This window comes from Natrix helvetica (genome assembly GCF_964273705.1).
Source record: "Natrix helvetica genome assembly, chromosome: 10".
Classification (NCBI taxonomy): Eukaryota; Metazoa; Chordata; class Lepidosauria; order Squamata; family Natricidae; genus Natrix; species Natrix helvetica.
Genome location: NC_138561.1, coordinates 17,888,124 through 17,916,104, shown reverse-complemented (window position 1 = coordinate 17,916,104; position 27,981 = coordinate 17,888,124). Strand labels below are relative to the sequence as shown.

Below are 27,981 nucleotides of genomic sequence, written 5' to 3'. Positions count from 1 at the left end.
AAATCTGGTGCTTTTTTTAAAAAAAGAAGAGAAAAGATTGATTCACAACTCTCATTTCCTCTCTCAAGCCAGCACAAGCAATGAAAATTGCAGCCCAATGCATGTGGAAACAAACCAGACAGATTTACAAGGAAGACTTAAAACACAGACGTCATCAATAGGTTGCCCCCCTCCCCTTAACGCAGTGACGCATATCCCTTCCTTTAATAAAGTTAAACTGGGTTTCCAATTTTGAAAGCAAACAAACCATGATTCCCCATGAAAGCTAACCTGGAAATATCCCATCGCCTGAGTGATGATGGCACTTTACCACCCCCCCCCCCAAAAAAAAAGTTTTAAATCTGCTTTTTGTTTTCCTTCCCCGGAGTGGAATACAAGATCAGAGTTGACAATAGATGATTATTTGTATATTTTATAAACAAGCATTTGCCCTGGCATGGATCTTCTTCTTCTTCTTTTTTTCCTTTTTTTTTTTCCTTCGGAGAATAAAGTTGTGCACTCAGGTCAATGTACTATGAAATGATTTCAATGTTGAAAGGGAAAAAAAATCATCACAAAATGCTGAAGTGTTATCGTTTGCGACATTTGTCCGTTGTTCAGACGACAACTCAGCTTTCCGGTGGTACTTTCGTCCGGGTTCTTTTTCAATGAAATGAATCGTCCGGGACGGGGGAAGGTGGGGAGGAGAGGGGAAAGGAAAAGAATATTTTTTTTTCCTACAATTTAAAATGGGTAAACATTACGTAAAAAGTATTAACAAATCCACTATTACAAATTGTCAAATTTTGCCCTATGGTCATCTATACATACAGAATAAAATGGCGGGTGTTTTCCAAAAATAATTTTTTTTTTAAAATTATCATGCGAGGATTCACTCTCTTTTTTTGAAGTTTGGGTTGCCCTCAAATTACATCTCCCCCCCTCCGGGTTTTTTCTTTTTTTTTCTTTTTTTTCTTTTTTGTTTAAATCCTTTTGTTTTATTTCAGTTAGTTACCAAACCTTTAAATACACTGTAATCTACCCCTAAAGGTCAGCCTCGGAAGCTGACGGGATATATTTATTTTACATTCAAGCTTTTTATATATCTAAACAACCCTGTTGTAGCATATGACTTACTGGAGAAGCAGCATTGTCCTCTTCCTTCTCCTCCCTCCCACCCATTTTTATTTTTGTTTTTTATTTTTATTTGTTTTTGTTTGTTTTTGTTTGTTTGTTTGCAGTTATTCAGTCTTCATGATCAGTTTTTCGTGGCGAGCTGGAAAAAAAAAACTAAAAATAAAATGCGTTGCTAATGAACGTTCCAACAGTCTTCAGACTCCAGGAGGGATCTTGGAAATTTGTTTTGTCCAAGTTAAATTCTCGTAGCATGAGAGAGCATTGCACACAGGAGGGGGTGGGGGGGAAACAAGTCCAACCGTCAAGATAGGAAAACTATCTACATAACTCTGAGAGCGCAACGTCCCTCTTGTGTTTCCTTTTTTTCCCGTGGTAAAACGGTTGTGGCTTAGTGCCCTGGTACTGTTTGTTCATCACCAAGGTACTGTGGCTGGAATTCCCTGGACCTTGGATACTTTTGTTGGAAGAAGTGCGGAACAGCCTCATGGATCCGTGCTGCGGGGTAGAAAAGGAGAGAAAGAGAGAAAAAGAAAAGATGAAGACCAGCGAGACTTCTTCCCCTCCATCACAAAAGCAAACGGCGTTAAGAGAGGAGCTGGGTCTCAGTGGTGAAGGTACAAGCTAGAAACTGGGAGATGGGGAGTTCTAGCCCTTAGGCATGAAAGCCGGACGGGTGACATTGGGCCAATCACCAGGAAATGGCAAGTTCTACTCTTTCCTTAGGCATGAAAGCTGGCTGGGTGATTTTGGACCAATCGCTAGGAAACTGGGAGTTCTAGTCCCATTGTAGGCTTCAAAGCTGGCTGGATGACTTTGACCAATCACCAAGAGATGTTAAGTTCTAGTTTTGCCTTAGGCATGAAAGCCAGTTGGTGACTTTGGGCCAATCAGCAAGTAACTGGGAGTTTTAGTCCCATTCTGGGCGTGAAAGCTGGCTGGGTGACTTTGGGCCAATCACTAGGAGATGTTAAGTTCTAGTCCTGCCTTAAGACATGATAGCCATTTGGTGACTTTGGGTCATTCATCAAGAAACTGGGACTTCTAGTCCCATTTTAGGCATGAAAGCCGGCTGGGTGACTTTGGACCAATCACCAGGAGATGGTGAGTTCTAGAAGTGCCTTAGGCATGGAAGCTGGCTGGGTGACTTTGAGGCAATCACTCTCTTTCAGCCCAAATTACTTACTTACTGTATTAAATTTATAAGCTGCCCATTTCCCTCAGCAAAATGACTCTTATCTCACAGAGTTGTTGTGGGGAAAAGAGGAGGAGGAAGGAGTATGTTCACCGCCTTGAGATGCTTATGAGGTAATAAAGGCGGGATTTAAAAACAACCTAAAAAACGACTTTAACGGTGTTCATCCAACTGCGTCATGTATTAAAAGAGTGAAATGGCCAATGCTCAATTCTACTTATAGGGAAGGGGATCGCCAATACTCCTAGACCGCAGACTTAAGTTATTCCAACCTGCGTTGAAACCCGATATTCTAATGTTTCGAGAGCTCTTAACCTATTTCCAGGGTAGGGAGAGAATCACAGCCCCTGGTAGACTTCAGATACTCTTTTGAGGGGAACGGAAACTGAGGCCATACCGACCTGGGACTTATTTGTCACATTGGATGCGTTCACCGTTTGGCTACTTGGCATTTTGCCGCTCAGCTGAGAGGACCCAAGGGAGATCTCCTGAGGTACCAATCTGTTGGCCGAAGTCTGGCAGGAGCCCAGCTGCTTTGAGGTTTTGCATGGGGTGCCATCCGACTCCTGTGGGGGAAGGAGTAGAAGGAGGACGCCATCTTTTGACACACGGGAACCATTTCAGAACCTTCAAACCTTCAGAATTTTTCGGAGTGTAAGATGCACCTTTTTCCCTCGAAAAAGAGGCTGAAAATCTGGGTGCGTCTTATGCACTGAATACAGCATTTTTTGCCTCCCAAAACTCCGCCCCTTCACCAAAATGGCCGTGCAGAGCCTGTAGGAGGCTTTCAGAGAGCTCCTGTAGGGCTGAAGAGGGCAGAAATGAGCAAAAAACGGGCTGGTTTTTTGCTCGTTTTTGCCTCCCCCCCCCAGCCCCCAGGAGCACTCCATAAGCCTCCTAAAGGCTCTGATTTGAAGTGGATGATTTGAAGTGGTTCGCCAAACCGGTAAAAGCCACCCCTGCCCAGTCACCAGTCACTCCATCCATTTGCATCCTTTTAGAGAGCCGTTGAGGCCACTTGGAGGTTTACCTCTGTACTCAGGGTCACCTGAATAGCGCAAATGGTTCCTGAGGTCTGCATTTTTTTCTGGAAATCCAGGAACCATTTGCACTACTCAGGTGACCCCGAGGACACCTGATAAACCTCCAAGTGGCCTCAACGGAAAGGGATGCAAATGACCAGCTGTCTGTAAGGAGTATAAATCCTTCCATTCCCCACCATCCAGTCGGAGCTGAAGACGTTTCTTGGAAACGCCTTCAAAGAAAAAACAGAAAGTCCAGTTGCCTCTTGAAAAAGCACCTTTGGGACAACCGTGACTGAGAATGACTGAGAATCTCCACAGACATTCTCATCCTCTGGCAACCTTTTTATGACATGTGGACTTCAAGTCCCAGAATTCAGTGCCGAGACTTGAGGTCCGTAAGTCTTAAAAGTGGCAACGTTTGAGAAATCCTGTTCCAAGCATTTAGGAGGTGGCTGTGTAATAATTCAATCTGAATTTGAGACTTACCACATCGCTGGAGCTGGAGAGCGTGGATGACGACGACGACAAAGGGCCTGATGAAGAGTTGGATGAATGTTTGCTGGGTGTCTCCGAGGTTTTACTTCTCGCTTTTCCTAGCGACTGATTCTCTTCGGAAAGGTTGTTGTTGTATTTGTCCAGCTGTTGATTATCCACTATTAATGTCACTCCGTTACCTAGGGCAAAGGAGGAAGGGAGAATAAGCACCATGTCACAATAAAGGAGGTTTTGTTATACAGTTATTAATAATGGGAAAGGAGAGTCTATGACAGGGGTGTCAAACTCAAGGCCCAGGGGCCGGATTCGGCCCACGGGGGTACTTAGATCTGGTCCACGGGGCCGACCTGGAAGCAGCGAAGGAGTATCTCGAGGTGCCTCTGCCAGAAAAAAGAGAGCTTGGGAGGGCCGCCGGCTCCCTTAACAAATGCTCTCGCTTAGCAACATAAATTCGGAAGCTCAACGGTGGTCGTAAGGCGAGGACTAACTGTACTTCCAACAGGAATGGACTTTTTTTTAGAAAAGGCATTAAGAATTTGCTCACTCGATGTATTATAGAATTAATATGAATGTAATGAACATCGTTGCAAATGCTACGATTATTTTTCAAGATTATTTGTACCCAGACAACACATTCGAAGAAAAGAGGATGGCTGCTGGCGGGCCACAACACTAACTCAAGGACTCCCTATATCCCTGAAATACTGCCGCCAGAACTTTTAAAGTCTTTTACCATTGCACGACGTCTCTGCATTATTCTGGATTCCCCACTGTTTGGATATCCATTCTCTGTACGTCACAACTTCTTGCGTAACTCGAATTATTCTTCCTAATATACTGCAACATTTTTTGAGAGGCGGGAGAGAAAAAAAGATTACCGGATTTGAAAGCAGGGGTCAGGAAAAAAAGAATGAGGTCAGCGAGGCCTCTGACTGACACACACAGACACACACACCCAATCAATATTTACCTTTCGCTTTCGTTGTTGGGGTAACATTTAGCTATCGGAGAGACGGCATGGCTCAGAACCACATATGCGTAATCAAAGGCCTGTTTAACTTGCATGGCGCCGTAAGAACTCCTACCAACGTCATTGCCTTTAAAAATAAATAAAAGAGCAATATTAAGAAGGGGGAAAAATTCCTATTACAACCATCCTATGTATGGTTACTTCTTCTTATTGTTGTTAGTTGCGAAGCGGTGTCCGATCCATCACGGCCCCATGGACCACGTTCCTCCAGGCCTTCCTGTCCTCTACCATCCTCTGGAGTCCACTCAAGCTCACGCCGACTGCTTCGATGACTCCATCCAGCCCCCTCATTCTCTGCCGTCCCCTTCTTTTGCCCCTCCATCTTTCCCAGCATTAGGTTCTTCTCCAGTGAGTCTTATTATAGCGCAGTGGTGAGAGTGCAGTACTGCAGGCTACTTCTGCTGCCTGCTGGCTGCCTGCAATGTGGCAGTTTGAATCTCACCAGGCTAAAGGTTGACTCAGCCTTCCATCCTTCCAAGGTGGGTAAAAGGAGGACCCGGATTGTTGGGGGCAAGAGGCTGACTCTGTAAACTGCTTAGGGTGGGCTCTAAAAGCACTATGAAGCGGTATATAAGTCTAAGGGCTATTGCTATTGCTAGTATGCTCAAAAATCAATGCCATTATATTAGTCAATTATGAATGAATCAATTCACGAGGAAAATATCAGAGAAAGATGGAATCAAGAGCAAAGTATTTTCATTAGCTTCTACTCTGTACATCAAAAATCTTCCCATGCTCAATGCAAACCCCCTGATACCTGGTTGTAGCGGGTCTTCAATATACAACATTGACGGTCTGTAACCATCTAGCATATTCTTCTGAACGTCATCCTTGGCTACATAGGAACCACCATCCTTGATTCGGATTCCCGTTTTCAGGTAGTTGAAATGACGGCCGTATAATTCAAAAAATTCTATTAAAAGGACGCCATAATTGGCATTGGGGGTGCAGGCGTCAGCCCGGGGATGGAGCTGTGGAAACAAGCAAAAGGCCTTGAGAAAAAAACCCCACCTTCAATATATATATACATCTGTGTGTGTTATTATTATTAATCTAATATTATTAGTTTCGCCTTCATTGCTTTTACAAATAACTCAAGACAGCGGACATATGCAATATACCTTCCTCCACCTGTCTTTTTTTTTTAAATTAACTTGAATTCTGTACCATAATGAGCAGTAAGGGATATGCAACAATCAGAACACAGATTCATAAGCCGCCAGGAATTTTTTTTTAACTTACCTGGAGGAAGCTGACAGCCATTAAAAAAAGACTATAAGATCCGATTCCACCTGTGAATACTTCATTGAGGTCCCTTTGCAATAAGAACTGTTTCAATACTAAAACTAAGTATGGCAACACAGGATATTTCTGCAAAAGGAAAAAGATAGGAATTAATTTTTTTTTACTTCTTCTGTCGTTGTCCAGTTAGAGCAGCATTTCTAACTTCGGCCCCCTTTATGGTGGATGGACTTCAACTCCCAGAATTCCTCAGCCAGCTTTAGGGTGGAATTCTACAGCTTCTATAAAATATTAACTAGTACCCAATTTGAACCTTTAGTTAGGTAAGACTTATGTTTTTATGTTAATTCGACTGCCAGGCTTCACTCCGCGATGATAGAAAATTATCTAAATCACTGTAAAGATAAATGTTCTTTTGATTAACTCTTTGTACTTTAGCGTTACCATGGACTGCAGATACAACATTTGATTGTTTATTATTTTCGTTAGGGACTAGCTAACGAGCTAGCTGAAGGGAAAAGCGAGAAATAGGGACTAAAATACTTATCAGAGTATAGGCAGTCCTCAACTTATGACCCAAATTTTGGGTTTTCGAAGTGAGACACTTAAGTAAAAAAATAACAATCCCAAATTCTAATTTTAAAACTGCTGTGTTCCGATGCTCTCTAGTGGATGTGATGAAAAATGTCAAGCATGGCTTGAGGCCTGTGCTTTGAATTATTTCTTCCCCGCCTCCCCCCCACTTTCGGAAATTCTCAATGAAATTCTCTTAACTTTTTTTAAAAAAAGTTTTTTAAAAATTGTTAAGTTAGTTTTGCCCCATTTTGCGACCTTTCTTGCCACGCTTGCTAAGTGAGTCACCGCAGCTGATAACTCATTAACCCGGCTGTTAAGTGAATGTGGCTTCCACATTGAGCTTCCACTTGTCAGAAGGTCGCAAAAGGGGATCACGGGACCCTGGGACACAGCAACGGTCGTAAGTATGAAGCCGTTGCCAAGCCTCTGTATTTTGATCACGTGGTCACGGGGATGGCTGCAAAGGTTGTAACTGGGAAAAGCGGTCGCAAGTCACCATTTTCGGGGCCGTTGTAACTTTGAATGGTCACTAAATGAATCCATTGTAAGTCGAGGACCACCTGTACAGTGCGAGCATTTCATAAGTAAGGGGAAACGAAATTTACCTTCATCATCAACTGACCTTAATAAAATCTCTGATGAGATAGGCAGCCTTTACCCCATTCTGTACATTAAAGCTGATATCCACTTTTACCTCAGTAAAGGTGTCTGTCAGTTTAATGATAGGAACCTGAAGAAAAGAGGAAAAACAGCATCTTTTGTCTTTAAAAATAAATCAATAAAGCTTTTCTGGTAAAGAATTAGTCTTAGTTCGGTCCAGAACACTTTGAAAATTAAACCAATCAGAAATCCTTGCTTGCAAAGCTTAGATCCAAAGTCCCAAAGATGGTTTTTTTCCTTTTCTTTCAGGAAGCAACTGGACCTTCTTGTTTTTTTCTTTGAAGAGGTTTCGCTTCTCGTCCAAAGAAGCTTCTTCGGCTCTGACAGGAGAGTGGGGAATGGATGTCAGAGCTGAAGAAGCTTCCTGGATGAGAAGTGAAACCTCTTCGAAGAACAAAAACAAGAAAAGTCCAGTTGCGTCCTGAAAAAGCACCTTTGGGACAACCATGACATGGACGGCTGAGAATCTTGACAGATTCTTGGATCCAAAGCTTTGATATGAGGACAATTTGACACGAATCAGCTCTTCTATCAACTCAGTTCAGAATCATGAGTAGAATCTTGTAGCATGAGCCAATTTGAAAAATGAGCTGACTTTTATGGACATGCATACGTACTTCTATACCAGTGATGCCTAACCTTTTTGTCGTCGCGGGTAGCGTGCATGCCCACACCCACAATGCAATGCAATGCGACCCCCGCGCATGCGTGTGCAACCTTCAAGCCCCATTTTGGGCCTAGCAGGCCTCCCTGCAGCCCCCTGGAATTGAAAACGGGGCATGGAAGCGCACCGTAACCCCCTGCGTTCCCCCTCCCCCACCTCTGCACGCACATCTCCAGCATGTGCCCAGCCTCCCGCACATGTGCGGTAGAGACTGGAAAACCAGCTGGCCGTCGGGAGGCCCGTGCGCAGTGGAGCTGACCTGGGGCAACGGCTCGCGTGCCCACACCTTTGGCATGCGAGCCATAGGTTCGCCATCACGGTTCTGTACAATTGTACTGAATTGTAATTTTAAACTTAATAACCCTGTCTGTGGCATGAAGAGGCCATTAATGGGAAGCTGAGAGAATGAGATACAATTCCACACTCAAAACATCTGTTTTTAAACATGAACAGATAATTGGGAAAACATCACAGAATTTAATTATTCTTTTTTGGGGGGGGGAGGGGGAGACCGATGTTTCAATTTTTTTTTAAAAAAGCTAGGAGTTAAAATCATAATTTAACAGAGGGAAATGATGTAATTTGCACCATTGAAATTAATGTGCACCTTCTCTCTTTATATAGTTTGTGCTGGTTCATGTCCAATGACAAACAGAGACAAAAGATGAAAAGCTATCAAATATATTACACACAAGATGTGACTTGAGGCAAATTATGTCTACTGTCAGGACAGACTCTGAAATAACAAAGCTGGTCCATTGTTAGATGAAGATTTGAACTGTGGCAGCCCTATTGAATAGGGATCTATTAAGTTGAGGTTAGCAAACTAATAAGGTTGAAAGGGACCTTGAAGGTCTTCTAGTCCAACCCTGATTAAGTGGGAGACCCTATACCATTCTAGACAAAATACAAACTCTACTGTAATATATTATAGAGACGTTTCACAAGTTACTTTTTGGGCAAAACGGCCCCCACTCTACAGGCACAAAAAGAACACACATACATCCACCCACCCCAAATTAACTTACAGTGGCTTTATCTAAAACCTTTACTGAACCTTTGTCGGCCACGTTGTGCTTTCGAAGTGCCTCTTCCAGGGTCCACAGTGGCAAAGTCTCCCATTTTCCAAACACCACTAAGTCAATATCACTGGAATAAGAAGGCAGAAGATTAATATGTCATTCAGATGCATTTTGGAATCAGAACGGATAGATTCCTGCAGAAGGAACAGCGTACCATCTCTTATCCAGGCTTCCTTGCTAAGGGACACCTACTTCCGATACCCTTTGGCACAATGAAAGCTACTCCCTCGCCTACGAGTTACGGAAAAGTTAGTACATCACCCCATCTTAGACGTATATCAGATGACTGATCTCAAGCCTTCCTGGGCCAAGGGCTTTTCCCAACCTGCAAACACCCATTGCTAGTTAGGTAAAGGTTCCCCTCATACATATGTGCTAGTTGTTCCCGGTTCTAGGGGGCGGTGCTCATCTCCATTTCAAAGCTGAAGAGCCAGTGCTGTCCGAAGACGTCTCTGCTCAGAGGAAAGACAAAAAGCAAACACAATAAATAAAACATACTAACCTAGTAGGTAAATATAAACCAGTCTTAAAACTTCCAAATATCTGCACCTGGGTGGGGAGAAGAAAATCCAAACAAATTAAAGCCTTTCATCGTAAGCATAAAGAATAAGCAGCAATGCAGACTGTTGCTGCCCTCAGCGGACAGATTTTAGGAGATCATCCAGTATGTATAGGATTAATCTAGAGATCAAGCTAAGCCATAAGCAAGCAGGCATTTAATGTGCTGTCTGAATGCATGTTTCTGGATTTCTCTTGACAAGAAGGAGAAATCAAGAGAATGAAGCCATTATCTGTTTTACGTTTATCCATGCCTTCACTTAGTTATCCACTTGCTGTAGGAGAACAAACTAAATTTAAATCCAGGCAATTCACAGAGTGTTCTCGGCTGTGTCCACTCATGTATGCTACTAAGCCAGGCTTTGTTAGCAGAGAGCTTTCTAACTTTGACTGTTGCAGGAGCTTTTACAAATCCTAGCAAAACCTCTGGCTATTAACTTGTCTGAAGCTCCTTAATCTCTCTTTCTCTTGTGATGGACCCGGGACAGAGTCCCTGGGACAATCACCCTCCAGGTAACCCTCAAGAATCATTTTCAAATTTGCATAGCCCACCTGGGCAACTTAGATTTATATACCGCTTCACAGTGCTTTACAGCCCTCTCTAAGCGGCTTACGGAGTCAGCCTCTTGTCCCCAACAATCTGGGTCCTCGTTTTACACACCTCGGAAGGATGGAAAGTTGAGTCAACCTTGAGCTGGTCAGGATCGAACTCCTGGTTGTGGGCAGAGTTAACCAGCAATACTGCATTCTGACACTCTGCAGAGATTCTCAGTCATCCGGGTCACGGTTGTCCCGAAGGTGCTTTTTTTCAGGAAGCAACTGGACTTTCTTGCTTTTATCTCTTTGAAGACGTTTCGCTTCTAATCCAAGGAGTTTCTTCAGCTCCGACAGGATGGTGGGGAAGGGAAGGATTTATATTCCTTGCAGACAGCTGTCCATTTGCATCCTTTTAGAGGGTTGTTGGAGCACTTGGAAGTTAATCTGTGTCCTCAGGGTCACCTGAGTGGTGCAAATGGTTCTTGTAGTCTGCAATTTTTTCTCTGGAAATCCCTTCCCACTCCCACACCATTCAAAGGGTCTTCATCCCAAAGGGTATAGCTAAAAGCAATACTCGGGTGACCAACGACCCTCTAAAAGGATGCAAATGACCAGCTGTCTGCAAGGAATATAAATACATTCCCCACCATCCTGTCAGAGCTGAAAACGTTTCTTGGAGGAGAAGCGAAACATCTTCCAAGAGAAAAAAACAACAAGAAAGTCCAATTGCCTCTTGGAAAAAAAAGTACCTTTGGGACTGTATTCTAATCACTGAGCCACCCTGGCTCAATAATTACATCTATTTATTCAAGAAAGTTTGCACTGATGGGAACTCTATGCTGGTCATCCTTCTTAAACAAGGGCTGGCTTTCTGTGATTTAATGAATGAATGAATGAATATTTATTTCTTAGCCGCACCCTCTCCCGAAGGACTCGGGGCGGTGTACAATAAAACATATAAAATACATATCTGGACAGGACATACATATAACAAAAACGTGTACTAAGACGTGTACAAGGAGGAGGTAGGCTGATGGATAAAAGCAATTAAAATCCCAATATTTAAAACCCCTAAATAAATAAATACAATTAAATTACACAAATAAAAACCCATCAGGAGCGATATAGTTAGATCATGGTTGAGCCAGGCCAGCTACTTGGAATAGGTGGGTCTTGAGCTTTACACGGAAGGAGCGGAGGTCAGAGGTAGTCCTAATATCCGGAGGGAGGTCATTCCACAGGGCTGGGCCCGCCACAGAGAAGGCTCTACTCCTAGGCGCCGCCCCTCGGCACTGTCTGGTGGACGGCACCTGGAGGAGTCCCTCTCTGTGCGAGCGAATTGGTCGCAGGGATGTATGGGGCAGGATACGATCCCGCAAGTAACTAGGTCCTGAGCCATGGAGCGCTTTAAAGATCGTTATCAAAACCTTGAAACGCACCCGATAGACCACAGGAAGCCAGTGCAGCTCGCGCAGGAAAGGTGTCACATGGGAGTACCTAGTACTCCCCATAATTACCCGCGCAGCTGCGTTCTGGACCAACTGTAGCCTCCGAGTGCATTTCAAGGGAAGCCCCATTTAAGTCGCTTCCTTCCTTCAGCAGCTGCGTTATCCTGGTCCCAGGATAATTAAAGCCTCTCACCGTCCCCTTAATGGCGAAGCCCGACTTGATGCCAAGAACGGTTCTCACTTGCTAGGAATGTTTGTGTCTAAGCACATTCCCCGGAGTAACAAGAGAAATGACACAATTGCTGGCTTTTATAAATACTTTAAGAAAAGCATGCCGAATGCCAAGGCTTCTTTTAATCCCTTCCTTCAACATGCTAAGCTCATATAGGTTTTTACAGGATCCTTTTTTTATTATTTAAAAAAAAGGGGAGCTCTAATTTTTCAGATGAACTACGATGAACCTGTCCAATGGACATTTTGCAGATGGAAACAGATGGCCGTGGTTTATTTTTATTTATTTATTTATTTGCTTCCAGTTTTAGATTCATGCCACAAATGCAGCTGGAGGGAAAAGAGAAACTAAGCACTTTCCAGCTGTTTGCAGATTTGATTTGTTAGCCCCTTCCTCGGGTTTTTCATAAAGCGTCCAAGAGCTATGCAGGGTCCAACTGAATGCAGATGGAGACCTTTGTGACCTCTGAACTTTGCTTACACGGTTTCCACATTTGCCCTTTGGCAAATTATTTCGGTCACTGATCTGACTCCAAAGCTCATCGGAGCCAAAAAAAAGTCAGTGACTTGTTTGCTTTAAGGATAGGTTGGGAGACTTCCAGTTCCCTTCCCCTCTTTCTGGTCTTCCCTGCCCACGCACTAAATTGTGGAGGGGAAGGATAAGTCAGGAATGCCGCAACCTACAAGCGGGAAATGGAATCTGAAAGTCCAAAGAGTCTGGCTGATCTAGAACCGGCAACGGTTTTAGGGCAGGGGTGTCCAACTTTGGCCATTTTAAGGATTTTGGACTTCAACTCCCAGAATGCCCTAGCCAGCCATGCATTCTGGGAATTGGAAGTCCACAAGTGGCCAAGGTTAGACACCCCTGGTTTAGCAGAAGGTGCCAATTCGTCTCAAAACTTTTTGCTGATCGTATTGTCTGGCATGGCTGGCTGGGGAATTCTGGGAGTTGAAGTCCACAAGCCTTAAAAGTGGCCAAGATTTAGGGCCATGATGGCGAACCTATGGCATGTGTGCCATAAGTGGCACACACAACCATCTCACCGGGCACGCCAGCCATCACCCGTTGCTTTTCCGGGTTCCTGGTCTTGGCCTGTGCGGGAGTGCTGGAAACTGGAAGAGCAGCTCCCCAGTGTGTATGCGCCTGCTGGGAAGCTAAGCTTCTGGTTTCCGGAGCGCGAATATGCATTGGCCAGCTGGGCTTCATGTGTGCATGTGCGCCAGAAACCAGAAGACCGGGTGGCACTGGAAACCGGAAACTCAGCTTCCTGGTGTGCACATTCGCGCTGGGGAGCTGCTCCCGTTTTGGCACTCGGTGCTGAAAAGTTGGCCAACACTGATTTTGGGCATCAATCTTGCTGATGAATTGGACAGTCTCTTTATCCATAGTATTTGCTCCCCCTGATCCCTTTGGCCAGGGTGGCTGAGATGAAATTGCCAAATGGCTGAAAAACCAACCAGACCCGACTAAAGCTATGCAAACGTACAATAAAGACTGCATCACTTTAACACCAAATTTCCTTTTTTATTTAAACTGCACAATGGTGGAATTTCTGTCTTTAATACTGTTGAAAGTCTACAACAAGGGTGTCAAACTCAAGGCCTGGGGGCCGGAGCTGGCCTGCGGGATGCTTAGATCTGGTCCGCGGGGCTGCCCTGGAAACAACAAAGGGCCAGCCCGTAGTGCTTCTGCCAGTGAAAATGGAAGCTCTGTTTTTGCAGGGTTGTAGGCGGCCATCGCAGCTGGAAATGGAGCTTGGGAGCCCAGTTTCACTGGCAGAGTGCTGGGGCCACCACAGGCACCCCCAACATGAGTGATGTTGAGCTGGCCACGCCCACCCTGGCTACCCCCACTCTGCTCTGAGGTCAAACACAACCCTGATGTGGTCCTCAATGAAATCGAGTTTGACACCCCTGGTCTACAACCATTGGACAAAAAAACACAAGCGTCTTCAGCAACCGAGTTAAAAGAGTTTTGCTCAACTTACATCCGCGTTGGGCCAGAGTTCCTTTATTACGTTTTCTATCCTGTTCACCACCTCCATCCGCATTCTTTCTTCTTCGGGTCGAGGAGACATGTACTTGTAGAAGTCATTGATTTCTTCGTGAAGGCTGGGGAGGCGGGAAAGAGGGCTGAGTTAGCAACATTATACAATCACAAGGAAAGCAGGGAGAGTGGTGCGGTGGCCTAGAGGTGGCGCTCTCGCCTCCCAGTCAGGAAGCTGTGAATTCGATCCTAGGGTAGAGGCAGATATTTCTCTCTCTCTGGGCACAATGAGAGTATATCTGCTGAACAAAACTCCATGCTGGCAACAGGAAGGGCAAGCAGCCAGAAAGCACTCAGCTCCATTCAGTTGGCCAAGACTCTACCCCGCAAGGGATTATGGGGTCTTTAAAAGAAGAGGAGGAGCAAAGGGGAGAGGGAGACTTGAAAGAGTTTTATCTGTGGCTTTAGGTAGGATTACTCAGAAAGCATTTTAATCAAGCTCGGTGGGAAATCAGACTGCTGCACGTAGGACTTTTAAAGTCCCATCCTATAAAATGCAGCCGAGGGCCCGGAAGGAAATCCCAAGCCAGCCTTAGCCTCACGATACATTAATTAAGAGAGAGAAACAACAGGCTGGAAGAAACGCTGTTCAATACTTCTACCACCCCCAGGTTCTCTTTGGCCATCTGTTCTGCGGCGCACAAAAGGAAGAAGAACTGAGGTGAGAAGAAGCTGGAAGGCAGCCTGGAGGTATTGGGAGAAACAGCCTCGAAGAAAATAAGTTACCCGAAAAAAAAAGGGAAAAGGGTGAGGAAGAAACTCAAGATGGCCCCATCTTGATGCTCTCTGGTCTAAGACAGTGATGGTGAACCTTTTCGGCTCATTGGGACCGCAACTTAGAAGAGGAGCTGCCCAAGGAGCATGCATGCGCCGGGAAATGAATTCCGGCTTCCGGTGTGCACTTACACATCAGCCAGCTTCTGACGCGCATATGCGCACATGACAGTCAGGTGGCCAGCGCGCATGCGCACACCGGAAACTGGAAGACCAGCTCTTCTGGTTTTCGGCACTGCCACATGCGTGAAGCTTACTGTTGCGTGCACATGTGTGCCAGAAACCCTGAAGAGGAATGAGCGACACTACATATGCGAGGTGGCATGGCTCTGCATGCCACTTTGGGCACGCGTGCCATCATGGGTCTAAGAGAATGATGTCAGAGGTTTTCAGAATTGATACTATAGATAGTCCTCAATTTCCAATCACAATTTTCATTGAGAATCAAGGCGGTTCTTAAAACTTGTTAAGTTTGATTTTACTTCCTTTTCGCCCCAGTAGTTGTTAAGTGAATCCTGCGGTCATTATGCAAATCTGGCTCCCCCCCACCCTTGACTTTGCTGTCAGAAGCTACATGCGAAGGTCACAATCAGCTATTGCCAAGTGGTTGGATTTTGATCACAGGATCCTGGAGATGCCACAACGATTGTTAAGCGTGAGGACCGGTCACGTCACTTGAGTTAACTTCGAATGGTTGCTAAACGAAAGTGGTCCTAAGAGTCAAGGACCATCAGCTGTATCAATTAAACAAAGAGATCTAGTATTTTTCGCCCAGCCTGTTTCCTGACCTGATTCGCCTCAAAAGCTGACGGATTGAGATACAAACGATCGACAGTGAAAAGCGTTAAGAGGAAGGACACGGAATGCACTTCAAACGCAGGCAACGTGCAAAAGGCTTTCTTGCTTACAGATAAAACGAGAATATTTATGGCTCAGGGTTGAAATGAGGGGTTGTTTCCTCACAGACGTTTCCTTACCCAACTAGGCAACATCATCAGTGCTAGATGATGATGATGGAGCCCTGATGATGTTACCCAAACGGGTAAGGAAATGTCTGCAAGGAAACAACCAAGCTTGGAGAGCACCAAGGAGCCCTCACTTATTGATTATGACCGTTTAGCCCAGGTGTCCCCAACCCCCCCCCCCCAAGCAGGCCAGAAGCCCGACACTGGGCCTCAACCTGCTCAGAACCGGGTCGCACAAGCAAGGGGTGGGTACTTTTGTGGATGTCTGTTGCTCACACAGAACCGTTTCCTCTCCCCTCCCCTTAGTCCGCAAAGCCAAAATGGTTGGGGGCCACTGGTTTTGCAGATTACACGGGGCAGTTAAAATGGGGGCCCGAACCATAATTTCAGGCTGCAGACATAAAGACCCGACCCTCTGAAAGTCACAAATGGGCAACCAACACTTTCACCTAAGGATGACATCCTGAATATCAGCAAAATATCGCCCTCCCCTTACAAAGCCCCGGAATATCAACAGCACACCAATGTTGACATTAATAGTTAATATTAACCGCTCTGATAAATGTAGGCGACATACTGTACAAAGAGGCCAACCTGGCCTCGGTTACATTTATGATGTTTTTTGAAGTAGGTTTGACAGCGACATAGAATAGCAGACTTGGAAGGGACCTTGGAGGTCTTCTAGTCCAACCCCCTGCTTAGGCAGGAAACCCTACACCACTTCAGACAAATGGCTATCCAACATCTTCTTAAAGACTTCCAGTGCTGGAGCATTCACAACTTTTGGAGGCAAGTTGTCCCATTGATTAATTGTTCTAACAGAAAATTTCTTCTTAGTTCTAAGTTGCTTCTCTCCTTGATTAGTTTCCACCCATTGCTTCTTGTCCTGTCTTCAGGTGCTTTGGAGAATAGTTTGACTCCCTCTTCTTTGTGGCAGCCCCTGAGATATTGGAACACTGCTATCATGTCTCCCCTAGTCCTTCTTTTCATTAAACTAGGCATACCCAATTCCAACAACCGTTCTTTATGTGTTTTATCCTCCAGTCCCCTAATCATCTTAGTTGCTCTTCTCTGCACTCGTTCCAAAGTCTCAACATATTTTCTACATCGTGGTGACCAAAACTGGATGCAGCATTCCAAGTGTGGCCTTACCAAGGCCTTATAAAGTGGTATTAAGCCTTCACGTGATCTTGATTCTATCCCTCTGTAGATGCAGCCTAGAACTGTGTTGGCTTTTTTGGCAGCCGCTGCACACGGCTGGCTCCTATTTAAATTGTTGTCCACTAGGACTCCAAGATTCCTCTCTCAGTTACTACTATTGAGCAAGGTACTACCTATACTGTACATGATTATAAGGGTTGGTTTGGGGGGGAAAGAGAAGGAATTGGTGTCTCTTGGCCTTAAACCCATGTCTCTGAATTTCAACCACATTTAAGATGTATGGATTTCAATGTCCAGAATTGAATCAGTGCCGAAGGAAGGGACTTATGGCCACTCTCAAACGTAGATAAGGCTTTCTGATAAGGAGATTTGGATAAGGAAAGAAACAAGGGAGAAAACACTGAATTATAGGGTCAGGACCAACCACGCTCCCACAGTCCTTGGGGTGGTTTGTTTTATTTATTTAGTAAACAATTTTTTATGGCCACACAAGGAGACTCCATGCGGCTTTCAAAAGGCTGTCTGCCTTTCTTTTTTAAACACAGGAATATTGGAAGTGCCACAACTGTGACTTAATTCCTTAAAAAAAAAGAAGCTTAAAGAGTTGTGAAGAAACACAGATGGGAATTATTTTCAGGGTCATTAAAACTGTTCCCTTTGGTGAGAAGGAGAAGTCTCAACTATGCATCTGTTTCTTTGACATGCTGCCTCTCTTGATACAAGGTAAAGGTTCCCCTCGCACATATGTGCTAGTCATTCCCGACTCTAGGTGGAGGTGCTCATCTCTGTTTCAAAGCCGAAGCACCAGCGCTGTCCGAAGATGTCTCCATGGTCATGTGGCCAGTATGACTAAATGCCGAAGGCGCAAGGAATGCTGTTCCCTTCCCACCAAAAGTGGTTCCTATTTTTCTTCTTGCATTTTTTACATGCTTTTGAACTGCTAGGTTGGCAGAAGCTGGGACAAGTAACAGGAGCTCACTCCATTATGCAGCGCTGGGGATTCGAACCGTTGAACTGCCGACCTTTCTGATCGACAAGCTGAGCATCTTAGCCACTGAGCCACCTTTCGGAAACAGGAAAGTCTGAGTCAACCCTGAGCCAGTGTGGAATAGTAAGAACTACTTGTATCTTCTGTCTGAAATAGTTTCATCTTATCCGGATTCAGTTTCAGCTTCTGGACTCTTATCCAGTCCTTTCTGTATTTTAAACAAACTGCCTGGGTATCAATCAATCTATCTATCAATCTATCTATCAATCTATCTATCTATCTATCAATCTATCTATCAATCTATCTATCATCTATCAATCTATCAATCTATCAATCTATCAATCATCTATCATCTATCAATCTATCTATCTATCTATCTATCTATCTATCTATCTATCTATCATCTATCTATCTATCCATCCATCCATCCATCCATCCATCCATCCATCCATCCATCCATCTATCTTCTATCTATCTATCTATCTATCTATCTATCTATCTATCTATCTATCTATCTATCTATCTATCATCTATCTATCTATCATCATCTATCTATCTATCAGAATGGATGTATATGTTCCAGCATAACTCTGGAGCGCCTTGAGCAATTTCAATCAAACTTGGTACACAGATGACTTAACTCTCTGGAAACAAATACTGTAGGGGTAAGACATCCCTAACACCGCTCAGTGTGTGTGTGTGTTTGTGTGTGTGTGTGTTCCAGCATAACTTTGGAATGCCTGAGCCGCTGAAATGAAAAGGAATCAATTATATCTATAGTGAATTACTTTGACTTGACACTACAGATATCATACATTCCTTTTCCTGTCTAATACAGAATTAGAATAAATAAATACCCGGGCAACACCAGATTATCAGCATGAGGGAATACAAAAGCGAATTATTTTCAGGGTCATTAAAACCTGCCATAGTTAAGTTCCAAAGATAATTACTATAATGTTCATAACAAAAGCATAAGAAAACACACCTGTAGAGTTATGTAATCTTACACAACAAGGTCAAAAGCTGAGTAGCGACCAGGAGCCAATGCAACCGAACGGGGAGGGTATGTGAACTTCAGTCTAGGAGGACTGAGACCGAATCCTGCCTTTCCCACAGATGTGTTGACATCCGCTTGCCATTCAAGCAACAGGAAACAAGGCAGGCTTTACTCGTAGAGTGAAGTTGCAAGGATTAACCAGGAGTTTAAATAAGGCTCTGAGATAAACAAAAGAGCTAACAACATCCTAGGACAGGCTTTTTGGTGGCCATCAGCTCCGCCAGGAGGATATCCAAACTGCAGGCTCTGTCTACCAGGGAAGATCTCTGCATGTTCCACCAGGACAGGGTAGTGCTAAGGTTGGACCCTACTTCATACCCAAGGTGTGTTCTTGCTTCCATCGCTCGCAGGAGCTGATACTGCCCAATTTCTGCCTGGACCCTTCTCACCCATTAGAGAGGAAGTGGCACACCTTGGACGTGAGGAGGGCTCTGAGGATCTACCTCAGAAGAACCAGGCCGAACAGGATGTCGGAAGACCTATTTGTTTCCTTCCAGCTGGGGTCCCTGGGGAACAAGGTGACTTTCACCACGATAGGCAGGTGGTTAAGAACCTGTATTGCTTCTCCCTATCAGGCACGGGGTCTGCAAACACCGAGCTCTATCACAGCGCATTCTACACGAAGCGCGGCCACTTCGGCGGCCTGGGCCATACAGGCCTCACTATCTGAGATCTGTAGGGCAGCCACAGGGTCTTCCCCCTCACCATTCGTGAGGAATTACAAGTTGGACTCCTTTGCTTCTGCGGAAGGCTCATTCGGACATAGGGTGTTGCAGGCTGTTCACAAGGCGGGGGAGAGGTCTCACCAGGCATAAGTTTGGGCATATACTCAAATGTGTAACCCACCCTAAGGACGTGTAGGCTTTGGTACTCCTCCTCCCCTCACTATGGAGAAAGGGCATTGGTACTTACCTGATACGCCTCTTCTCATAGTGGGGGAGGAACATCCAGCCCCTCCCTGATATGGGTATGTTGTGAAATTGTTATGTTGTTTGTTGAACTGTTCTGTTGAAGTAATAAATAAAGGTTTGAAACTAAAATAAAGTCTAGAGTGGATGACACCGCGAGTCGGATAGAGTTCTTCGCCCATTACTAAGTGGAGCCTGGTGACCAAGGCGTGGCTAAAAGAGCTTATCTGACTCAGTCCAATCAAGAGAGGACAAGGTCAGCCCATCCTGGATACTCCTCCCCCACTATGAGAAGAGGCGTATCAGGTAAGTACCAACGCTCTTTTTAATGTATTTTAGTTTGATTTGATTTATATTAATGAAGCATTTTATTTTATTGCTGGCATTGTTCAAAATTGAGACTATGAATGAATCCAGGTAAGAGAGGTTAAATTTTGTAGCTTATCTGTAATCACTCTGACTAGAGACCAAATGTAATAGAATTGTTATTCAGGAATTCCATTACTCTCTTTGGGCCAATACTTACTAACAAGAGATCTGTCTGTCTGTCTGTCTATCTATCCATACACACACACACACACACACACACACACACACACACACACACACATATATATATACACACTTAATGTTTTGACTATCAATTCAACCCTAAAAGACGTCTCCTGGTCATGTGGCCGGCATGACTAAATGCCGAAGGTGCCCGGAACGCTGTTACCTTCCCACCAAAGGTGGTCCCTATTTTTCTATTTGCATTTTTACGTGCTTTTGAACTGCTAGGCTGGCAGAAGCTGGGACAAGTAACTGGAGCTCACTCCTTTACGCAGCACTAGGGATTCGAACCGCCGAACTTTCTGATCGACAAACTCAGCGCCTTAGCTACTGAGCCACCGCGAAATAAAGTCAAATTTTACTCCATCAAATTATGTTCATCAAATTTTTCAAAGTCAAAAGAGTAACAAACCAGAAACATAAGGGGAAGAAAAGTAATACCTAAAAGTTTCACAATGCTTTTAGAGGTTTTAATCCCGAAATCTCTCAATTATGCTAAAGACAGGACATTCAGTAGGTAGAGAACTAAATAAAGGATTATTCAGATAATAAAGAAGAAAGTGAACTATCCCTTCCAATTTATAGCAGGAACGGAAGAATCCAAGAAGGTAGAAGAGAGATACAGGTGCTCAATGAAAATGTCATGAAAGGATTCCACTCAACGAATTTTAAAACAAGCTCGCCAATTACTATCCGGAGCAAGATTCAAATATTAATTCTGTACTTCTCTGTATGCCCACAAGGGCCAAGGTTACGATAAGTATTCCCTTATCAACAAAACAACATTGTTAAATGGGGACTGGCACGGGTATTAAATCAATCATAAATTGTGTTCTCTGAAACACACTAATGGAACATTAATAGTACATAATTTGACTTCCTTGGCATTGCAATATTCTCTTGAAACATGATGTGAAAGAATAATTCACACCATCTGTTGAGATATCCATGTGGGAGTGGCCATCTTTTCTTTTTCGTTTTAGCATGCTCCCACTTTAAAAAAACACGACATTGGCGCTGGATTGTGACATTTTATTTGAGGAATAAGATATGTTCGATTAGGGAAAAGGTGTAAGACTACTATAGGTGCTCCCCGACTTACAAGCAGTTCATTTAGTGACCATTCAAAGTTACAACGGCGCTGAAAAATGTTGACTTACAACCATTTTTCCACGCTTACGACCGCTGCAGCTTCCCTGTGGTCACATCATCAACATTCAGATCTCGGCAACCGAATCATATTTATGACGGCTGCAGTGTCCCAAGATCACGTGATCCTCTTTTTTGCGACCTTCGGACAAGCCAAGTCAAAGGGGAAGCCAGGTTCATTTCATAACCAAGCTACTAATTTAATACCTGAAGTGATTCACCGAACGACGGTGGAAACAAAGGGTGTAAAATGGGGCAATACTCACTTAACCGACACCACGCTTAGCCATAGAAATTTTGAACTCAGCGGTGGCCGTATGTCGAGGACTACCCTGTGTTAAGGCACAGCTTGACCAACTGGCAAAGGCTGGGTCTGTAGAACACGTGAAGCCTTCACACCCGTTCGAATCCAGCCTACAAAATGGAACGAAGAGCCTATAACTGAGCTATGCAGGCCTCTAGACTCCCTGGGGAAGAGCCGAATGCTGGGAAAGATGGAGGGCAAGAGAAGAAGGGGACGACAGAGAATGAGGTGGCTGGATGGAGTCACGGAAGCAGTCGGTGTGAGCTTCAATGGACTCCAGAGGATGGTAGAGGACAGGAAGGCCTGGAGGAATGTCGTCCATGGGGTCTCAATGGGTCGGACACAATTTCCCAACTAACAACAACAAGAATGGGACTTATTTTCCCAATTAGCCGGCAACCCCGCTTGCAATTTGCAGTGTGCCAGGAGAAGCCATCCACGACCCTACTTTCCTTCCTGTTTCGCCAGTACCTTGGCTTGCCCTCTCACAGCTCAAATAACAGAATAAAAGACCTGGAGGGGACCTTGGAGGTCTTCTAGTCTAACCCCCTACTCAAGCATGAGCTCTGTATAATTTCAGACAAGTGGTAGTCCAGACTCCTCTTAAAAGCCTCCAGTGTTGGGAGCACCCACAACACTGCAACTAATAACAACATGTAGGCCTTGTTTTCCAGAAGGGGAGACCAGCCCATCCTCAAGGCAAGGCCAATAAAAACTGAGCTACAGAAAATAAAACTCAGTCAAATGCAGCCTTTTAGCTCGTGATCCAGGCAAGCTAGCTAGAAATTTTGGCCAAGAAAACTGTGATATAAGAGTGTTGTTTAACACAATGAGGTCTATAACTTATTGCTTTGAAGTCAGGTGAGACTTTGCTCCCTCCCTTACTTCAACTGCCACTTCCATTTTCAAGATGTTTATTTCTCCTGCTGCTTTTGGTGTCAACAATCGAAGTACAAGTCCAAAGGGAAGAAATGGTCCCCAGCTTGCAACGTGTGTGTGTGTGTGTGTGTGTGTTTATCCACATACTTTAATACTGGGTTTGCTGTGCATATATAAAGACAACCATAAAGATGACAAAATTTGCACGTGCCCTGAGGATGAGCTATTGCAAAGTGATATCTTTATTAATTTCTTCACTGAACTGTATAAAATACAAGTTTCGTTAGCCAGGGCCTCCATTTAAGGATTTTTACAAGTCTGTGCATGTGTCAAATCAATTAACACTTCTCTCCTAACCCCTTGCACATTTAATCTGTAACACCTTGGAACATAAAACTGAGATTAGACAATCATGCAAGAATCAAATGGAAGAACCAAGAACAACTATGCTGAAAAGCCTTTGTAGTGGTAAAAATAAAGTGTTATCACTATGTCTACAACTGGCTTATTTGTTTCACTGCATAAAAATGCTTTATATTGGTTACAAAGTGATATGAGCTGTAAAGATCTTTCTTATTAAACACGATAGTACAGGACCCTGTAACTCTATTGTTTGGAGCTGGCGTGAAGAAGATATATTTTAATGGCTGTTTAACTTCTTATCACACATCAAACTAATGTGGCCTCATTTAGGCTGGATATGTAGTGCCAAACTAGGTACTTAAGGTCTGTTTAATTAACTAAAGCAAACCATAGCTTAATGTGTTACATAAACCAAACCTCTTGACTATAACCATGGGAAAAATACACTTTCTTGAGTTAAAGAAGACAAATTGCAGTTTCAAGATGAGACAAGAACTTTTTATCAACTACTGATGATTAAGCAGGAAATCATTTTGAGATATGATGTACAGTACATGTTACCAAAGCCAGTTTCTGGCATCTCTGCTAAAACAAGATCACAGGTAACAGCACAAAATCTATGCTAAAAGTCTGGGATGAGAAATATAACTTAAGTGTAAAGGTGGCTGGGGAATTCTGGGAGTTGAAGTCCGCAAGTCTTAAAGTTGCCAAGGTTGGACACTCCGTAATATACTACTAACTGGAAGAAGCCAGCAGATGAGACCAACTCATTAATTACTTAATCCAGTAAGTGAATCTAACTATACAGTTATTGCTTTTTTTATGCCCCAAACCATTTAAAAGATATGTTCCACTTTTTTTTAAAACAAAATATCCTTGAAGGCTAACCCATGATTTAACAAAGTTTACTTTATTTTCAATCTCTATTGATTCGGTTCAATTAAAAGACTGTCCAGCAAGCTCATGATTTAACTGATCATTGTGTAACACAAATGTCAACACCAGTCTTGCCAGAAAGGGAAATTATATGAATGGACTCACTTTCAGCCAAAAATAGTCATTTAACAGAATTATGGCATGGCATGATCGGACATCTTTAAAAGGAGCCAGTTTTAGCTACAGCTGTATTCACAAGCATGTAGCTGGCAAATAAAACTTAGCTGCTTTGTTACTTCTCTGATCAGCATCATATTCAAACCCAGATTAACTATAATATGATTAAATTCTACCATCCTTCGTTTCATCCTCTGAAGTTGCAGAGTTACAAATTTTGGCTTTCACCTTACTGGCTACGCAACAAACACAGCCATCTGTTGCATTCACAAATCATGCTAAGCTAAAGATTTAACTTGTGTTAAATGAATAAACCACAGTACCCAGGTTCTCGCAGAGGTGAAGGTATTATGGTGGGTTACTCTTCTACGTTAAATAAACAAGTGCGTTATCAAGCTAGTTCAATGTATCGAACTAATTTCTGATATATTATGCAATTACAATAGAAGTGGAACGTACTAAAAGAAAATGGTATTTTGAAGCCCATTTAAATGACATCTAATAATAAAATACCCCAGGAACCTTATGGTTTTCTGCCATATGTGGGATTCTATCCTTTCGCTTGAATAGTTTATACAGGCCAGTGAAAAATCTAAGGACAGTGAAGTTCCATTATCTGGATTGTATCCTGATCCACAATGCAGAGAAATAGGTTTCTGGTTGGGAACTGGATGGGTAAATGCGTTGTTCATAAAATAAAGGGGGAGGGGAAATCGCAGGATGAACACTGCAGTTTTTAAAAACTAAAAACAAAATACATGAATTCTACAAATAAAAAGTATAAGCTGCCTTGAAACTCTCCAAAGAATAGAATGTTGACAAATTTGACATTTATCATTATGAAACCGCTCCCTACAACAATATAAAATCCCATTTTGATGCTGTTAAACTTGATGCCAACTGACAATGCACAAGCGGCACAATTTCTTTCTGACCAAAATAAAAACCCCTTCACATAATTTGCGGAAGGAATGAGAATGCAACGAGGAAAAGACAATATGCATCTAAAACTAAGACCACCTTAACCTTTGTTAAATTAAGTGCAACCTGCCACAGAAGAGTTGTGCATCGGCTGTGCCCAGCAGACTTCCTTCCACACCCTGCAAAGGTGCATTTGTATTCAGGAAGACACCCTTGCCCTGGACTCCTGCATAATGTAACACTAAGAGTGACAAAGATTTTTGTTGAGAAAGACAAAAATGCAAATTATAATTCACCTTTGCAATGGCCAACTCAAGAAGGTCATTACGGCACAAGAATCCCACCTCCACAGAATGCACTGGCCATGTGTCTTTTGTCAGGTATAATTCTGGTGTGCAATATGCCTCTTTGCTCCCTCGCACACTTCCGTGCACTGAAACACATGTTTCGACCGCACTGGGAGGTGCTTAAGAGTCGTATAAGATCAGAAGACACCGACCTGATTGTGCCCTTCCGTAGAATAAGTGGATCTGCTGCTGTCTAATTTCAAAATGCACATATGCACACTGGTTTCCTCTCTTTCCCATGCAAAGCCTGAGCCTACTTAAGCTTCTTAAGGACCCCTCCTCCTTTCTTCTGTGTGCAGAGAGCCAAAGCAACCACAACAGTGTGACTTGGGAAAGATAGCTACAGAATACTGTTACAGGAATGCAAACTGTGTAAAGGTCAAAGCGCATCTTTGCACAAGCAACATTGGGGTGGTGTTGGTGGTATGGCATGACAGGTAAAGTGTGCCTTTCTTCCCAGACCATGTGCTTCTGGACATGGGGGTAGCCAGGCACCCTTAGATTATCCCTTATTACAGTGCTTTGCCATAGTGTCGCCCTATTCATCGATTCAATCCACATTGGTGGGGTGAGATTCCTAAAACAACCTACAGTCACCCCGAATTATCTCTAGATGCCTATTCCCAAGAGCACACACACCCACAACAAGTAACTTTATACCACAAATTCAACACAGATCTTCCCTGATCCATAACTAATTCAGGCCAAGCCTTTGCTGATTGACAGGCCGCACACTTCCCAAAAGCATCCAAATGGATCCCCATGCATGCAAAAGGGGCATCTCAACCCCGACCCCCAGAAAATGTCCAATCCGGCCTATTCTAGGGGATGAGCATCCATTCTGGTTCCTTCTTCAGTCTATCCTTGGGACTCCACCTTTTCCAAACTTGGAACCACAAAACAAGCCAGAAAAAACCTCCACGGAAGGCCGAGGGGTTATCCCACCCCCCAGATTCAAGAGCACACCGCTGCCACCCTTGGCACACCTGCAGATCCCCGACAATCCCCACCTGCCTTCCACATTTCAAAAGCTACCTTTGTGCTGCCATTCCCAAAGATCACTCAACTTTCTGGGCAACCTTGGCTGGCCACCCCATCTCCTCCACATTTTACTACACCCCACTGCAGACTAAAATGCGACCTTTCCCCATAGGTCTCCTTTCGCAAAGGTTTTTTCTTTGGGGAGGGAAGTTATAACGGCTTGCAAACCATCCTCCTCTCCTCATCCATTCCCAAGTCCTGCCCCCTCTTCTCCCTTCGCACACCCACCCTTGCCTCCAAAGACCCTTCCCCAAGCCCTGACTCCAAAGAGCCCCCCCTCTGCTCCCTCCTCCCACCCTAAGTCCTGACCTAGAAGACCCCGTCCTTACTTCCTCCCCTCCCCTAATCCTATTCCAAAGGGCCCCTCTCCTCCCTTTGCTCCCTCCAACTCCTGGCTCCAGAGACCCCCTCTCCTGTCTCCCATGTCCTGCATCCCCAAACCCCTCTGCTCCCTTTCCCACACACCCTGCTGCCTCCAAAGACCCCTTCTCCTATCCCTCTCTGCTCCCTTCTTCCCCCAAGCCCTGCCCCCTAAGGCTCCCCCTCTCCTGCCCTACCCATAAAGACCCCCCTCCCCCCTTTGCCCCCTCCAAGTCCTACCCCAAAGACCCTGTTCTCCTGCCCCCCCCCTCGCCTCCCTTCCTCCCCCCAAAGACCCCTCTCCTGCCCTCCCCATAAAGACCCCCCTCCCCTGCCCAGGCTCCCTTCCTCACCCCACCACGCCGGGGCTGTAATTCGTCTTCTTCCACGGCGTGCCGGTGTAGGCCGGCTCCTCCGGCGCGCCCGTAGGCCTCCCCGAAGGCCCGTTCCCCAAAGCCGGTCCTCCGCTTTCCCCGGCGGGGCCCAGCAGCAGCATACAGTTGAAGCCGAAAGTGCTGGCCTTGTTGTCCCGTTTCCTCTTGTTGCTGGCCGCTACCGCCGCTGCCGCTGCAGCAGCGGCCGCCGACGCCGCCGGAGCGGCGGGCGAAGCCGCACGGGGAGCCGAGGCCGCGGCGGCCGGAGAAGGCCCCGCGGCGGCGTTGCCCGAAGAAGCCGAGGCGGAAGAAGAAGAAGAGGCCGTGCCCGGGGCAGCGGCGACGGCTTGGACGCCGGGCCGGGCTGCCCAGGCGGGAGGCTGCGGAGAGGCCTGCCGCCGCGGGGGAGGCTGCTGCTGCTGGTGGTGGTGGTGGGGATGGTGGGGCAGGCCGGCGCTCTCCAGCGGCAGGAAGTCGGGCTGCGGGTCGCCGCCACGCGGGACGCGGGACATGCCGGGCGGCGGCGGGGACGAAGCGGCGGCGGCGGCCACGGGGGTCGACGGGGAGCTGCTGCTGCTGCTGCTGCACGAGGAGGCGGTCGAGGAGGAGGCGGAGGAAGACGAGGCCGGGGTGGCGGCGGAGGCGGCAGCGGCGGCCGGCTGGCTCTGCTGCTGCTGCTGCTGCTGGAAGTAGAGGTTGCGGACCCCTTGCGTGGTCTCCCAAATCTGCATCCACAGGCGGTTCGAGGGGCCGAGCTGCTCTGGCTGGAACCAGGCGATCCGGGGATCCATCAAACGGCGAGCCGGCCCAAGAACGACGGGGCGGCGGCGGCGGCAGCAGCGGCTCCTCCTCCTCGCCCTCCTCCTGCCTCCTGCCGCC

General features: G+C 45.2%; 1 protein-coding gene across 1 annotated transcript; it reads right to left on the bottom strand.

Moving 5' to 3' along the window:
* Positions 1-22: 22 nt before the first annotated feature.
* TENT4B (terminal nucleotidyltransferase 4B) lies at positions 23-27,981 on the bottom strand. Its single transcript, XM_081963565.1, has 12 exons — positions 27,082-27,981; positions 13,845-13,968; positions 9,585-9,631; positions 9,029-9,149; positions 7,299-7,406; positions 6,101-6,229; positions 5,616-5,829; positions 4,799-4,925; positions 4,562-4,665; positions 3,820-4,007; positions 2,710-2,874; positions 23-1,611 (listed from the first exon to the last, which is right to left on the bottom strand). Exons 1-12 carry the CDS (start codon positions 27,891-27,893, stop codon positions 1,432-1,434), a joined length of 2,319 nt encoding a protein of 772 aa, XP_081819691.1. The 5' UTR covers positions 27,894-27,981; the 3' UTR covers positions 23-1,431.

What these genes read in the sequence shown, in the direction of transcription:
- TENT4B (XM_081963565.1), bottom strand. Translation starts at nt 27,893, where the DNA reads ATGGATCCCCGGATCGCCTGGTTCCAGCCAGAGCAGCTCGGCCCCTCG. An exon ending in TCATCAGAGATTTTATTAAG is followed by an intron (nt 6,230 to 7,298) that starts GTCAGTTGATGA and finishes TTCCTTTTGCAG; the next exon opens with AAATATCCTGTGTTGCCATA. An exon ending in TGAAGACCCGCTACAACCAG is followed by an intron (nt 4,926 to 5,615) that starts GTATCAGGGGGT and finishes TTATTTTTAAAG; the next exon opens with GCAATGACGTTGGTAGGAGT.